This window comes from Diachasma alloeum, unplaced genomic scaffold (assembly GCF_001412515.2).
Source record: "Diachasma alloeum isolate Michigan unplaced genomic scaffold, Dall2.0 Dall_scaffold_00336, whole genome shotgun sequence".
NCBI classification, from domain to species: domain Eukaryota; kingdom Metazoa; phylum Arthropoda; class Insecta; order Hymenoptera; family Braconidae; genus Diachasma; species Diachasma alloeum.
In genome coordinates, this window is record NW_021680475.1 from 1,259,308 (window position 1) to 1,276,471 (window position 17,164).

General features: G+C 35.7%; 2 protein-coding genes across 2 annotated transcripts in view; both read right to left on the minus strand.

Moving 5' to 3' along the window:
- LOC107040445 (facilitated trehalose transporter Tret1-2 homolog) overlaps window positions 1-1,595 on the minus strand; it is a 5,646-nt gene extending 4,051 nt beyond the window's left edge. The window contains exon 1 of the mRNA XM_015260533.1: window positions 1,305-1,595. Coding sequence (XP_015116019.1) covers window positions 1,305-1,595 — 291 coding nt within the window. The remainder of the gene's footprint in view (window positions 1-1,304) is intronic.
- Window positions 1,596-12,150: 10,555 nt separating this feature from the next.
- LOC107040476 (ubiquitin carboxyl-terminal hydrolase 35) lies at window positions 12,151-17,142 on the minus strand. The gene is made up of 3 exons (XM_015260573.1): window positions 15,416-17,142; window positions 15,121-15,341; window positions 12,151-14,092 (listed from the first exon to the last, which is right to left on the minus strand). Exons 1-3 carry the CDS (start codon window positions 16,891-16,893, stop codon window positions 13,149-13,151), a joined length of 2,643 nt encoding a protein of 880 aa, XP_015116059.1. The 5' UTR covers window positions 16,894-17,142; the 3' UTR covers window positions 12,151-13,148.
- Between the last annotated feature and the right edge of the window lie 22 nt (window positions 17,143-17,164).

Below are 17,164 nucleotides of genomic sequence, written 5' to 3' on the forward strand. Positions count from 1 at the left end.
GGGGGGGGGGGGGGGGGGGGTATTTGTTCTTTGCAACCGAGACATCCCGTCCCTCCACGCAACAGAAATATGAAATATGAATATTTCCATGGAACTGTCACTTGATACAAATTTCCAAGAAGAGTACCGGTAATTACGACTTCAAATTTTGAACCCTAAATTGGTTACCCTATGACGGAAAACCCGCCGCGCGTCGTTTCTTAAAAATTACAATTGACTAGATCGGAAAAAATCAATAAAATTCGACTTTATCAATTGAAGTCTTTAAAAAATTATAGTAGTTTTTAGAACAACATTTTTCCCAAAATTTCTAAAGAAAACAAATTATTTCGGACAGATGAGTTATTTTTTCCCTTGTTAAATGAAATTGCCCATGACGCGACGTTGCTGGAAACTCGCTAAACGCGCTGGGGCAGTGTAGAGTGAATTCGGCAACGCTAAAGCCTAAATAACACGGCGGCGAATCCCAGCGGAGGTGACCCAGTCGCGTTTGGTAACCAGACTAGGGTTAAGTGGCGGCCGTTAAACTGTGGACTCTGTCCTAAACAGCCGGAGCCATTAAACATCAAATAATGGCGTTAACAGTATTAAAAGTGATGCCGCGAAGTGACGTCATTTGTGCCCCAAAAGATCCTAATTTCATTATCTCCAATCACTATTATTTCTATATAGTAGCTGTGCCGGACATTTTTTTAGGGGGGTTACTCGTTCTTTACGAACGAGACATCACGCACGAAAAAATTTAAAAGAAAAACGTAGCGAATTCGCTAGAAAATTCTATTGGATTTCTATTGAACTTTCTATTAGTTTTTGGCCGTTTCTATTGAAATGATCAATACAAAATATTCTATAGAAAAAGTCAATAGAATTCGATTTATTTATAAGACTTATTCTACTGAGATATTTTCCATAGAACTTTCTCGGCTCAAATTTTCCAAGTTTTGTTCATTCAATTTTTCTGTTCTTCTTATCAAGAAAATTACACCAAAAAACTACACTACATCACACCAAAGAACATCCGAGCCGATGTAATTCTGTAGAATATTTTCTATTGAACATTTCAATAGAAACCCCCAAGAACTAATAGAAAGTTCAATAGAAATCCAATAGACTTTTTTAGCGAATTCGCTAGGTTTTTCTATTAAAGTTTTCCGTACGCGATTCCATTTCTCCAGCCAACAGTAATATGAATCCGCACAAAATATGATGGGCTACGCGAGCGCATACGAAAGTCCTACTTTTATGAACATCTGACGGAGTGTACAATTCCTGTCCTTTTTAAATAAATCGCTCAGAATACTCACATAGACAGAGGTAGCAAAGGCAATGGTGATACACCCAATCACAAAAGGGAGAACACTGAAAATGAGAAGAGTTTTTCTTCCGACGGAATGGGCAAATAGCAGACAAACGGGAGGGCCAACTGCTGCACCCAGGAGATTCAGTGATGCAACCCAGGCGCCTTCGCTGCCCGAGAGATGAAATGGTGAATCGCCTCGTTCATAAAGTGGTAAAACCGGTGAACTCCACCCCATAAACGTACTACTCGCGAATATACCGAGGTAACTCACGATAGCTGCCACGTAAAGAACCATTTTGGACTAGATTAAACTACAACGTGCCGTTACGGTTTTTATAACTTCCAGAAGCCACACGTTGATATCGTTCACCTGAGATCTGCAAATATGGATCACGCGCTGTTTATACTTTTAATTAATCGCTCGAGGGATTTTCTATGCGGTTAAGCAATTTTTGGACATTTTTATTGGAATAATCAAACGATCCGTCCTTGATACGAAACTAGAACTAATATATACTTCTGTGGCTCGAGTACAAATATTAACTATTTGCACATAAGATTACTATCAACGAAAACGGCTGGATCCGTTCAAATAAATCATCCTACGCGTTTTCTTTCTCCCTCCACTATTCAACAAATTTCGTATTTTACCAAGTGTTCTCTTCCTCGTTTCTGGTACGCATTGGCGCCGTGAAGGTGCCAGTTTACGGACAACTGCCTGCTGCTGGCACTTACATTTTCGGGAAATTTCTTGGGCAAAAAAAGATTAGAATACTACGCATATAAAAAATGCTACAGTTCCAAGACTTCACTTTACGTTATGGAAAAACATGGAAGGACAGGTGTTTTTCTGTGTTTACTTTGGAAAATTGACTGATTGTAATGTAGTTTGTCTTCAACACGGAGAGAAATATTCAGTAAAAATTACGGAACTCACAATTCACTCACCGATTGAGGAATCGACTCAGAAAATTTGAGTGAGAGTATCGTAAGTTTTCACAGGAGATTCAGATAAAACTTACGGAACGCTCTGGAAAAATTCCGTTACAGTTCCGTAAAATTTCCTACATCCACATTTCGCTCCGGAATTAGGGAAAAGATACGTAATTTTTATTGAATATTTCTCTCCGTGAAGTGGTAAAATTTATCCAGAATTTCATCAGAAATTAGGTCAGCTGACGTAAATAAATGCTGCAATGTATGGGCCCACTTAATAATAAAATAGTTTATTAAGAGATTTTGGGGCGAAATAAATGAAAAAAGAGATTTAAAAGGAAATGACACCGCCGCGGGGTAAAGACGAAGATAAATGAAGGGTGCGAAAAATGCTACAGTTCCAAGACTTTACTTTACATCATGGAAAAATATGGCAGGACAGGTGTTTTTCCATGTTTACTTTGGAAAATTGACTGATTGTAAGGTAGTTTGTCTTGAAGTGGTAAAATTTATCCAGAATTTCATCAGAAATTAGGCCAGCTGACGTAAATAAATGCGGCAATGTATTGGACCTACTTAATAATAAACTACTTTATTAAGCGATTTTGGGGCGAAATAAATGAAAAAAGAGATTTAAAAAGAAATGACACCGCCGCGGAGTAAGGACAAAGATAAATGAATGGTGCGAAAGAAAGACGTTCGTTCATTACAACCGTTGGAGGGGAAGGAGCGAACAAATACGCAACAATACGTTATTTTTAGAAATTTTTGTTCAACGGAGTGATCGATTTCGGCGCCTCAAAGATTCCGACTAAGTCAATATGCGTTCCATAATATTCAGAAATCAGAATTACGAATAAAAGTTGAATTATTATACTCTGGGCATTGAAGAAAAATTACAAAAGTTATGTGGAAAATTTAATGGAGAGAGGTACGCTGTTATAAATTTTTGTCAAAAATTTCTGATACGTTTTTTGAAAATTTTTATCGAATTTAATTACACCTGAAATTTCAAGGACTTTCGTCATTGAAAATTCAGAATTTCAGGGAAAAATCCAAGAGAACTGTAAATTTCAGTTCCATTGTTCCCTGAAAATGAATAGAAAACCAGAAAAATCCGGTAAATATATTCTTGAATTTTTAGGACAATGACAGAGAATGCGATTTAGGGGGACAAAAATAATTAAATTTAAGATTTCACTGAAAATGTAACGTAATTGGGCACTGAATATTCATATTAAACTGAAAATTCAACTAAATTGAAGAATTCTCGTCTTTATGCCGCTTAAAATTGTAGAATGTTACTGAATTTTCCGTGAAACCTGAAATTTCATGATTTTTTTTCCCCTAAATCGCATTCAGTATCACTGTCCTGAAAATTAGTACTCAACTGTCTACGAAATTTCATGTTTTTTCTAATAGTGTGTAATTCATTTTTTTTCATGTTTCATAGAATTTGCCGCAAAAAGCCGTCGTGCGAGGTTCTCCACTAGTGTTTACATTTTACGTACAAGGTGTTTTATTAGATTGTATTAGAGAGAACGAAGAAAAAAAATCACCCAACTGTTAATATCATGCAGCTTAACCTGTTGAAGACGGGATTGGAATGTCATACCGATTTATGCCCAAGTGAATGGCTCCTCTCAAAGCTACATATAATATTTACTGAACGATGATGAATAATGTGGTCGCACAAACAACATAGGAGAGCGAAATATTCTAGTTAGTAAGTAGAAAATTTTTAACAGTGTACTCCGGGGATTCCTTGAATACTCGAGTAGTTTTTAATAGAAGTCCCATATTCAACGTCCGTCGGATTACATTCTGAAAATTCACTACAGGATTTTGATTGAACTAGTAGGAAAAATTCGATTAGTTTTTCGCCAATTCTACTGGGAACTTCCGAAGCCTTTCTGCCCGGCGTTTTTTTTTCCTTCAAATTCATTCCTATCGAAAATTTCCTGTCCTGAAAAACGAGCAAAAAAGCTCTGAAATTTCTAAACAGAATCGTGGGTAATGTAATCCAGGCTTGATAGATAGCCAATAGAATTTACTAACGAATGCGCTAGTTTTTTCTTTAAAAATTTTTCTACATGTGTAAAGTTTCCGGGAATTGTATACGTACTACCTATATTACACAATCTTGATCATTGTATCGTTCGATTCGCCAATACCTTCATCTCAAAAATGCCGATAATATTGCTGAGTATTGATGGACCTGGAATGAAAAGCCTTATGATTTTTCGTTCCATTCTGTGAGCCATCGTTGCGTAAAGAATTGGACCGAATGTTGCACCCAAGTAGTAAAGTAAGTGATTATGCAGCCGGCTCCATCTTGATTCATTTCCACTGGAGAATCAGATTTGTTATAGAGAGGCAAACGTGAACAAGTTCAATCGTAAACCTGTTTAGTTGATATCATGCTGAAATTGCTAAAGGAGCTGCAATCGCATCAATCGCGTAAATTTTTCGTGAATGAAAAAATAGGTAGTGGAGGGAATTGTTGCACTGTGCCTACAGGGAAACAATACGGAATATAGCAAAGCCATTCGAACTATTAAAATATTAACTTTTTTAATCGAATCGTCTAGAAAATTATTGTAGTTTAAAAAAAAAACATCCATACAATACAATTCCATAATTCCAACAAAAGTCGTAAATAAAATGAAGTATTTCCAACAGATGATTTATGTTTTCCAGTCAAGGTATATCCCAAGACAATCGAACCCAAAAGTTAGTCCCTATGGATTTCCGGAAAAAAATCGAAATAACTTAATTTATTGTATTATCATAAGTTATTGAGTTTTTCTATTCTCATTTGTTATTGATGCAGGCAACAATAACTGTTTGAATGAAATAAAAAATTATTTGTTAATTAATTTTTTGAATCAAATAAGGAATGCTTTCACGAAATTTCCATTTTTTAGAGTTGAATATCGCAGAAACTATACAGTACAAAATTTTACCAAAAATTCACTATATTCGGAATTCATCAATCTATCACAGATTAGTTTTTTTAGAACATCATAAGAACATAAGATGGAAAAATCGAGTTCGAGAGGTGGGGACCCATAACCTCCGTTTGGCCTAGGTCTTGTGTGTTCGAAGCCTGCATTTCACTATTTTTTATCTCCTAAACTATGTAGTACAGCTAGTTAGTATTTTGTTCAATGGCTGGGGACTATTATAAACATTATCTATGAAAAACCTGGGGATAATCTTAAGAAAAATGTGTTTTCTAGAGATATACCTTAAGGTGAAACAGAACTTCTGTCTACATAAACTTTTAGAATTGTGTTTTCTCCTGCAATTATTATTTTTTATTTTTTAAACTACTTCATTGACCCAACAATGCAATGATTGAGTCGATAAAATAATTTCATAGATAAAGTAATAATTGTAGACGAAAACACAATTCTAAAAATTCAAATAAACACAGGGGTTCCCTCAAATGAAATTGCCTGTTACGCGACGTTGACGAAAAATCGCTAAACGCGCCCGGGCCGTATGGAGTGAATTTGGCAACGCTGGAGGCTAAATTCGGCTCGAGTGTTGAAGAATGATTGAAGGAAATAATGATGAGAATGATTCGTTGACTTATGATTGATTGTTTAGACGATTGGAGATAAAATGAATTGTCTGATGGAAACTGGAGTAAGAGGTACTGGCTGAATCACTGAATCTAGAGGACTAGCTGAAATAGGTAACGCTGATTGTTCTGGTCCACCAGGTCCAGAGTTGATATCGATGAAGAATTTGCAGCGACGTGTGGTGTTGATGATATTACTCCGCTCCAGAGAATTGATCCTACAAGTAATATAGTTCTATAAATTCGTGAACAGAATTTCTTGCTGACTTTTGCTTTTTGAAAGCTGAAGTAGAACTAGGGTAACAACAGCTCTGAATCAGATTGACGGCGCAGTAATCCCATTCTTCCCAATCCCGCCTCTATAAAGGAGATTGACTTCCCTCCGTTTTCGGGCTTTTCCTCTTATTTTTGTTGGCTCTGTCTCATTATCAGTTCTACATTACCTCATTCTTTCGTTATCAAGAATTTTCTCGTCTCGCCTTCGGTATCTTACTTAAATTGGCCGGCCGGGGTAACTCCCAGTGTTATTTGATTGTGGTGTTGATTCTTCATCTGCGGATATGATTGTAGATAAACACCTTCTCACATTTGGGTTGATTTGTCTACACGATATTCACTCACTCGATATCACTTATTTGCCTTCAGGGTGACCTTCTCGTTGCATTTGTTATTTCAAGGAACTCGATGGTGGTGTATTTTTTTATTCCTCTTTGCCTTTCTTTATATACCATACCCGAGAGAATAAATATGAAATGTAAAAAATTAATTGCGTTATTTCAGATTTACTCGGTGTCCGAAATACTACAGAAAAATCGTAAGAGAATAATTTGTATTGAATTATCACGTATCATTGACTTTCTTCTATTAATATCCCTTAAATGCCATGGAATACCTATATTATCTCTCTATTATTATAAAAATCCAAATGGACTTCTGGTGCGATAAAAATTTGGTACTCGAAATTAAAACTCCGAAATTAAGGGTCACAAGGGTCATGAGGGTTAGAATAAGTCGAAATAAGGGCGACAAGAGTCAGATTAAGGGTTATATCGGTCAGAGGAAGGGTCACCAGGGTCAAAATAAGGTTCACGAGAGTTATAATGAGCGTCAGATTAAGGATCCAAATGAGGGTCACAAGGGTCAGATTAGGAATCACAAAGGTCAGATTACGGGTCCAAATAGGGGTCGTAGGAATCCGAAACTAAGGGTCACAAGGGTCAAAATAAGGGTCTCACTGTCTCTCAATATAGTAAAAATTCAAGTCGACTTTTGGTGATGAAAATTTGGTGCTCGAAATTAAGACTCCAAAATTGAGGTTCAGAAATGAAGGGTCAAAGTGAGGGTCACGAGGGGTGTAGTGAGGGTCACGAGGGTCAGATTAAGAGTCACAAGGGTCAGAATGAGGATCATGGCGGCTGGCGACACGCTTTTTGATACATAAAAATTATCGAAAAACAAATTGAATTTCAGAAGGAAGCCAATTCAATTTCCTTTCAAATGGGCTATTTTTTAATTGAATTATTCTATACGTTTGCATGTCGATCCTCCCATAATACAACACCAAAGAAGAGAGCGTGAGGTGTTCAATACACACACTGAGAATATAATTCTTCTGACTATATTCCATCACCATCGAATTATAGTCAAAAAGTCCTCAACAATTTTTCATGGGTTACGGTAACTATGGCCGGAGAAGTAATTACTACAATGGAATGTAGTCATTGCAACTATTTTATAGTTCTCCTCGCGATAGATTTGTCATGGTTACTTTTGAACTTTGGTTAGTTTAACTGCATTTTGATTTGCAAAAATTACGCTTGTGAAATTACTATAATGTTATGTGCCGCATACAAAAAAAAATCGTGGCGTTCACCAAAATGCCTCAACTTTTTTGTTATTGTAAATCGAACTTCAGATTTTTCTCGCAGTGTACTTGACTGATTTGAAAAATGTTACTTCATTAAATACACATCTTCATTTCGACGTCATCATATTTTCAGATATTTTTTGCAAATGTTAATTTCCGGAGATGTCTCAGATAGTTCTACCGTGTTGACATAGACGAAAATAACTCACGAAAAATAATTAGAAAGCCAAATTATTTCAAACAGTCACCGTGGTTTGATTTATGACTCTGTCAGAAGGGATCATTTCTGTCGCAAAGAGACGAAGATAGTCACGTAAGAATTATATTGCGGATTAAACTTTTACAGTAAAAGGGAGATATTATCTTTTGCCTTACGTTATCTTTGCTATTTCAAATAATGTTCCTAGAGAGACATTACAAGTTGAAATTTTCAACGCGTAATTTTCCCTAAAATTTTTTCGCCACATATAATTTATAATTTCTTGAGACTCAAAGTTGCTTCTTCGTGAATAGAAATAATTTTCGTAACGTAATTACGACAGTAGTGGACAGAAATGATGGGATATTTGAAATATTCAAACAATGTAATTTCAGTACAAAGCTACAATAAACTATAAAATATTCTGTGTCGAGTACCCATTGAGTATTAATTAATATAGAGGTTTGCATAACAGGAATTATGCATACTCTACTAATATTCATGAAATTCCATAAATTGTAAATACAAAATGATAGTATAAAATTCACTGTTAGAAAATTACTCTTGAAATTTCAAGTGAAAAAAGATTGGAATTTTTAACAACGACAGTTCCGTAAAATTTCTGTATGTTTGTTCATTGACGAGTCGATTAATTTCTTGAATATTCAACCAATTGTCGATTTTCAGATCCATACGGCATTGAAAGACATTGAAAACTTGGAAAATTCAGACAACAACTTTTCTGAACTCTCAATCGATTAAAAATTGAATTGTAGGTGGTGTTTTTTTTTGCCATGAGTACTGAAATTCTAGTTTTTATTGAAAAATAAATGATTGTTTAACATGAAAAATCCAATGTTCTTGAAGTTTCGAGATGAATCTTTATAGATCAAACCCAGAGTTAACTCTGGGTTTATGGAAAAAACCCAGCGACGAAAGACACGCACGAAAAAATTTAATAGAAAAACCTATCGAATTCGTTAGAAAATTCTATTGAATTTCTATCAAACTTTCTATTAGTTCTTGGCTGATTCTATTGACATGTTCAGTAGAAAACATTTAATAGGAAAAGTCAACAGAATTCGATTTTTCTGTACAACTTATTCTTTTCATATATTTTCTATAGAATTTGCTCGACTCAAATTTTCCATGTTTTTTTCATTCTGTTTTTATTTTCTTCTCATCAAGGAAATCAAACGAAAAAACTTAGAAAATTTGAGCCGAGGAAATTCTATAGAAAATATCTCAATAGAATAAGTTATATAGAAAAATTGAATTCTATTGACTTTTTCTACTGAATATTTTCTATTGAACATTTCAATAGAGTCGGCCAAAAACTAATAACAGTTTAATAGAAATTCAATAGAATTTTCTAACGAATTCGATAGGTTTTTCTATTAAATTTTTTCGTCCGCGGAGAGAAACTCTGGGAAATTTCCATGAACCCAGAATTACCCCAAAGTTAACTCTGGGTTTGATTCATGAGGGAATGAGAAATTTTGTGAACGCTGTTATTTGAAATTGAATTCGAACTCACCACATCGAAAAGTCAGATGACTCAGTGACTTGATTTCAAGAAATCATAATGATTTCAAGAAATTTTTAAGTGTTGCTCGCTTCGCTCACTCCTGTGTTAGGCGTAACTAGTATTGGAGAATTGGAGTGGGTGTGACCTATTATGGGTCGAACTAATAATTTCCCCATTAAATCCCCTTTTTTTGATTTACCAGAAATAAAAGTTTGAAAATTTCGAAAAAATCATATTCGAATAACTTTACAACCGCTGAGACGATTTAGCAGAAATTTCAATCCAATTTTAGTCATACGAAACTACACCGATTATCACGAACACCAATGAAATCTGCAAAAAAATGTAATTTTTCGAAGTTTTTCCACTAGTTTTTCTGATAAATGTCAAAACCCGCTGAGTCAATGTCGACCAGAGAACACATCGATTGCGTGAATAAAATCTGAATCGGCGCATTCGTTCCAGCGAAACTGTTGGGCAAACTTTGTCTCTCATACACACACCCACCCACATGCCAACATCCTTCTAAAAACTTCATAGAAAGTTTCTAGAGCTCGTGAAACGTGAAGATATCATGTAATTTCCGGTCTCGATTTTAGGGCCATTACAATAAGTACCCGATATAAACCAGGAAGTTGAAAATAATGTTACTACCAAAGTTTTGAAAAATAATTCAGCATTAATTTAAATGTAAAGTGTCAAGAGAGAAATTGTCATATCGAAGTTCACAAATGATTGCAAGAACCCAGCCTGTATATTATTAGATGAATTTTCTGAGTCATTTAATCTCTCAGTATGTGAGACCCACCCAATTTTCATCCGATTAAATTTTTTTTGCCCGGGGAAATTTCAATTCAAAACCACGATAATCGATGTTTTAGCTTGACATACGAAGGAAAATGAGTTGAGTGCATAATTTTTCTTACTTTTTTAGGTGTTCCATGATATGTCCACAATTACTCGATATCTATTTCCATCAACACTGTTAAAAAATTTTAACTGAAATTTCCAGTACATTTTTTTAGAAATTTTTCATCACATTTTAGTTCCACTGAAACTTCGAAGAATTTCATTAAAAATTTAGAATTTCATGGAAAAGTCAATGAGAACTGTAAGTTTCAATTCAATTATTCCCTGAAAACACGGGCGAAAAAATTTAATAGAAAAACCTATCGAATTCGTTAGAAAATTGTATTGAATTTCTATTATACTGTTCTATTCGCTTTTGGCCGATTCTATTGAAATGTTCAATAGAAAATATTCAGTAGAAAAAGTCAATAGAATTCAATTTTTCTATACAACTTATTCTACTGAGATATTTTCTATAGAATTTCCTCGGCTCAAATTTTCTAACTTTTTTCGTTTGATTTTTTTGATGAAAAAAAAATAAAAATAGAGTGAGAAAAACTTTAAAAATTTGAGTCGAGTTAATTCTATAGAAAATATATGAAAAGAATAAGTTATGTAGAAAAATCGAATTCTGTTGACTTTTTCTATTAAAGGTTTTCTACTGAACATGTCAATAGAATCAGCCAAAAACTAATAGAAAGTTTGATAGAAATCCAATAGAATTTTCTAACGAATTGGATAGATTTTTCTATTAAATTTTTTCGTGCGTGAATCACTAGAAATCAGGGAAATTCCGGTATACATGTTCTTTCCATTGTAATTTAGCACTGAATATTCATGATTTCATTGAAAATTCAAATAGGTTGAAAAATTCTCATCTTAATGGATTTCAAAAATTTGGTATTTCATTGAATTTTCAGTTATAGTACCCCAAGACCTTCAAAATTATCGGAATATTTCCCGATAGCTTCGTTATTGCAAAACAATGAAGGTCTTAAATTTCTCTCCAAAACTTGACGCATTTGTTTGTTTGCGGGGAAGTTTGAAGGAAATATTAAAATTAATTTTGGATATCGAGAGGTATTCGACGGATTAATTTCCGCGACGGGATTTTGGCCAAACGGAGTACAGTATTTGAAGGCACAACTGAACAGAGAGGATCTACCGCAAAGTTTAATTGCTTAGAAATAAGTTAAAAGCTACTATGCAATTATCAGATGCAATTTCCAAAAGCTAGTGTGCAATTTCCGAATAGATGTGATAACAAATGAGCATCGTACCTCAAATACTGCGCTGTGATTGGCTGAAATCCAGGCCCGGAAAATAATCAGTAGTAATACCACGAGACCTTCAAAATTATCGGATATTTCCCGATTGTTTTGTCAACTCATGTTAGGAACTTCTTTCCGTCTTCTTCACAGAAGACACGAGTTTATATAGCGTTCCAAGATCTTGTGACGTCACAGGATATTGTGGGATAGGATTTTTTGGAGTAGATTTCTATCACCTCTATAACGCCTGACGACTCCCAAATTTCACCGCACTCTCGCCCGTATCATGGCGTGAGACGATTTAAAAAAAAGAATTTAAAATTCACGTTTTTAACTGAAGAAAGCTCGAGAGCTTTTCTACTACAGTTTGTACCTGTATTTTCTATAGTTTTCTACATTTACGGCATGTAATCGAAAAGATTTCCCACAAACTGCATGATTTCCCAATTTGAATGAGGTCAAATATATCTTCAAAAGGTGTAAAAAGATGATCAGGCGTCACCAAATGGAGAAAATTGATTCTCTCCAAGAGTATGCTCGTGCTGTCGATTTTATATTTGTCATTTCATTGAAGATGTTTTCAAGAAAAATATACGTATATACATACGGTATTCGTTAATTCGTACCTTTTTTTATTGAAATTTGTCATTTACACGATGTCTGACTGAGTAAATTATAAAACAGAACAAATGGAACACGGCAATTTCACATCAACTTGGTTGGCGATAAAATACAACTATTATTGCAAAGTTCCGTATTTTGCAAATTTCATTCAGTTGTCTGAATACTGTATCGAAGTGAAACGCAATTAATTAGCAATGCGAGTAAAAATTTATCACAGATTTTCCAACACGTTCAATGAGTTTTTTCCCTTTGCTTTCTCTAATTTTTTCTTTTTTATAGACGTTTTTGAATATAGCTATGTACACCTATGACAACATTTCCCATTTTTCTTCACTCTTCAGGGCACACGTTCACTTTTATTCCTTGTATTGTTAAGATTAGAAATCATAATATTTTTTCTATTTTCAATATTTTTTTCATTTTTTTTTCGCATTTTCCATTCAGACAAGCATGAACAATGAACATAATGAGTTTAATCGTCTCTCATGAAGAATCATGATATTATCCAAAAATTATAATAAATAAATTATGCCTATTATGAATTGATTTAATTGCTTTAATGAACTAATAAATTTTTCTATATCTATAAATTGTGACGATATTAAAACCAATCATTCCTCATCCATATTCCTTAATTCCCCAGACATTCACCTTCCAGCTGATCAATCGAAACCCAATGACCTTCACGTCCCATGCAAGTGCTATCCAAACAGAAAAAGTTCTCCAAGAACATGAAGAACACGAGCTAAACACCATGGAAGCTCGAGAAAATTTGGCCGGAGAATAACTCGAAGAAGTATTCGTATACCAATGCCCAGTAGAAAAATAAATGATAAATAACTTCAGACAATGAACAATTCAAGCGTTTACAACCCAATGTCTCGCACGTACACTGCCATCAAACGAATTGCAATTAATGGACGATTGAGTGAAAGAAAATAGATAAATTATTGTTAGTAACATTGAATCAACTAAATTTTGCGAATTAATATAAGAAATGATTGGTCGGTATATCGATTGCTCCACGACAACTGCTTGGAGGTGGATTCTCATCATCAGAATTGTCATTGCGTCTAAGCAGAGATATGTGACGTCCACGCTGATTCTTCTTCTTCTCCGCTTGCTTTCTCATTTCCTCGTTGTAAGCAGCTGTGTCTCTCTCCACTAAATCCTGTATGTGTTTACTCAAATTAGCTAATTCAGGCTTATCATCCTCGTAAAGTCCATCAGTCTTTGTAACTTTTTCGTAAAAAAGTATATAAGGTGTGTCTGGTGGTTCTAAACCCTTGAACTCATCCAGTGTTGTTTTAGAAACATAGCTGTCATTGAATTTGTACCAGTTTTGCTTCGAGTCACGTGCGTAGGTGAAATAATGGCCATAATCCATGCTGTAGCCAGAGTGTACGACTGCTGCATACAGCTGATACGTTTCTGTCTCGATTGACATTGGTGTTGACACTTCGAGTTTAATTTTTTCGTTGTATCTCACTTTGTGTCTCAGTTTCGTGCGCAAACGACTCTCAGTGTCGTAATGAAAGTGTTTCAGGGTGAGTATGAGATGGGCTGGGGCACGTAAATGTTTTATGATCCTCTGGGCGTCGCAGAGCTTCATGCACTTGTCGCAGCGGTACTTATTATCGCCCGTTAAATTTTCTGGGATTAAGTAGTAGTTTATAAGGTCTTGGACTGAGACCTCTTGGTTCTCGGGGATCTCCTCGGGGAAGCAGAGCTGCAGGTCACGAAATTTGTCGGTGTTGTGGGAGCTGGTATCGCATTGGGCACATTGGTAGGTGATTTTTGATTCACCACCGAAGACACGGTGCACTAGGTTCGGGGTGGAGGAGTCTTCACCGCCTACTGATTGAATTCCACTGTCTGTTGAGTCTGAGTGGGAGTCACTCAGTTGAGGGGTTTGTGCTAAATCATCACCTGTGAGGAGAAAATTTGAATTTGAGTGAGTATATGTGGAACCATATCAGGACAAATATTCTTAAGGATATCCAAGTACTTTGGCTGTTTTTTCTCCTGTGAAATGCTCTTCTACTTTTGTAGTCGAACATCAGAACTTTCATTTCAGCCACATTTGACCCCAAGTTTCTGGATATTTCGCAATAACCTTATTGGTTAAACTTGGCAGGTTTGAATTTTAGCCTCGATACTGAACCGTTAGGAAACATTTTAAAAATTTGAAAAAAAACAGAAAATTTACTTTGGAAAATTACGAGAACTTTTTATAGATAATTTATAAACAATTAATTTTCCACCAGAAAAATTATTTGCAGTCGTAACCAATTTATTCATATTCAGAATTTTAGCAGAAATCGATTTCATGCCTAAAAAAATAAGGTTTCCAAAAGTTTAAACTTTCAATTATTTACTTATAAACAATGAGTGTTTCAAAGAATCGTAATTCTGTGCAAAATGTAATTTTAATGGCGCTGTATATTCGAGATATTTTTCAAATTTTTCGCACGCAATTTAATGGACAAATTTGATGATTGGAAATGGTTGAATCTTTAGTGTGATGAGTGCCAAACTGTAAAAGATACTTGGATATCCTTAAGGCCCGCATTATCTGTCAATCGTGATCTTGGGTGTTTTTTTTTAATTCCATTTTTTAATTTTTTTTCTACTTTTTTTTATTCAATCATAGTTTTTAGGGACTCCTAAGTGATATCCTTATGATGTAAAATCCAATGGAAATTGTGTTATATTTTAGAACATGAAAAGTAATCGAAATAATGTTCGATTGAAACATAATTCATCCGGGCCTTGAATTAAATATACATAACTGCTTCTAAAAACTAATTTGAGAACATCCAAGAATGGATTAAATTAATGTAAAGATATAAGAATTAAATTAATGTAATGACTAAATCAATGTAAAGTGCACTCTTAATTCAATAAAATAGTTCTTTCCTCTGAACCTAATTGCACTGAATAATTTTGATCTTTACCATCGCTAAAATCAGCCAACGATTGAGTCTTCCTCTCCAACGTCGTTCCCTCAGTCAAATCCTCCTCTGTGATCCATCTCTTGATTCCACAGCCCTCTGAATCGACATTCATATCCTCAACGTCCTGTTCCTCCGGCGTTGATTTAAGAATCTTCATCTCCAGGTCATCAGACTGTGGCGGGTGTGACTTTTCCTGCTCGTACATGACGTCAAGGAGATGACTGAGAAAATAAACCATAAACATTAAGTAACCAAGGCACCAGGCATAAAAGGGTAATTAATATCGGCTATTAACCAGAGAAATTCCGAGCTGTCCTGCTGCTGTCCCGGGGTGAAATACGATGGCCTGGAAGCCTGAAGAACTTCGGTCGGCGACAAAGACATTCTCTTCGAATACAACAACAGGGCAAACAAGTTTTGTAATTTCCGTAGTATGAGATTGGCGTTAGTGTCCACTGGTGGTTTATAACTTATCACCTCGTGGCAAAACTGTCTCGTCATGACAAGTGCCTGCAGCACACTATTCATGTAACAAGTATTTCCCAAATTAGTGAGTCCAACTTTACCATTATTTATAAAAAAAATATTCTGCATTTCATCCCTAGTCTCCTCCTCCCACAATGGCGCGTTGAGTATTCTGTTAACAATTTCCATTCTAGGTTCAACTGGCAAAGACTTCTCGAGTGTCTCGTAAATCGGATAAGAAGGGAATCTCATCATCAGTGCCTTGCAGCAATCAACAAGGCTCTGGGTAGTTTTTCTCCCAATGTCCGTGGAATCTTTACTCAAACTCATTAAAGCTTGTTCAATGTCTTTGATGACTCGGTGAAACAAGGCCGGCGTACTCTGTTTACCAAGTAAACGAAAAACAAGTGCCATACCGTGCTGATGTGCCATAGGCATATGTAACCGTTTAATCGTCATCTTGAGACAGTCTTCAGCGACCCTGTTAAGTACAGAATACTTTTTTTTGTCCTCGAGTCCCTGGATGAAAGCTGATATCCAGAGACTGAGACAATCATGCTTCAGCCACTGGGATAGCCACGTGCAGAGTGTCTTCAGGGCTCTCTCGAGATTATCGTCATTCTGAGGGTTTGAAATAATCCACTGGACTGCCTGCTGTATCGACTCTGGTCCCTCAATCAGCGTGAGGACATTAACAAGTGCAGCTCCTGGTAATGATTTTCTCTCCAAGTCTTGAATTATGTTGTAAAGTTTCTCCAAACATTTGACTCTCAGGCTGTCTTTGTGGAGCCCCTCGAAACGATCACAGCTGGTTTTAACGTAATTCTGTATGGTCAAGGAACTGTCCTTAAACTTACTAACTTTATCCCTCTGCGTGGGCATTTGAATTTCCGCAAGACATGTGACAATGGCCTCGCAGAACTGGGAGTTACTTGCGTACGTGGGTAAATAAATAGAGTCGTGCTCGTCGAGTACCTTCACAATGACAGCTAGCAGTGATATGTCATTGCCAGCTGTATTCTGAAGGAACGCTGTGTAATTGTTGTCAGCGGGTTTACCCTCAAAGGGATTCCTCTTGAGGAGAGTTGAAAAGTACACCAGCAACTTTGGTATTTCGTCCACATTTGTTATGGTCCTTCGAATAGGCATTCTTATTACTCCCATTACATCCCTGAAGTCAATGTCTTCCCGTACTTCCTCGTCCAGTTGTCGTAGATTAATCCATCCTTGGCGCACTTCATCGGGCGTACCTGACACAATTTGACGCAGGCACTCTGTGAAATCCGGAATTGATGGATCACACTCCATTGTTTAAACGTTGATAAATAATTTTGTTGGGAGTAATTTGATTTGTCGGGTATGATAAGTCCTTTGTGTCCTGCTTTCACTACTTTTAACCTCAACTCGAATGACAAGAGAATATACCAGAGTGAATGATCCTGTGATTCTCAATTCACGCGCATCATTCATTAGACCAACACAAACGCGGATGTCTATTGTTACATGTATATTTTCACCTTTTTCACAAAATAGAAAAAATAACGGGAGAAATTTCAATCGATGCCATCGGGCGTTTGGA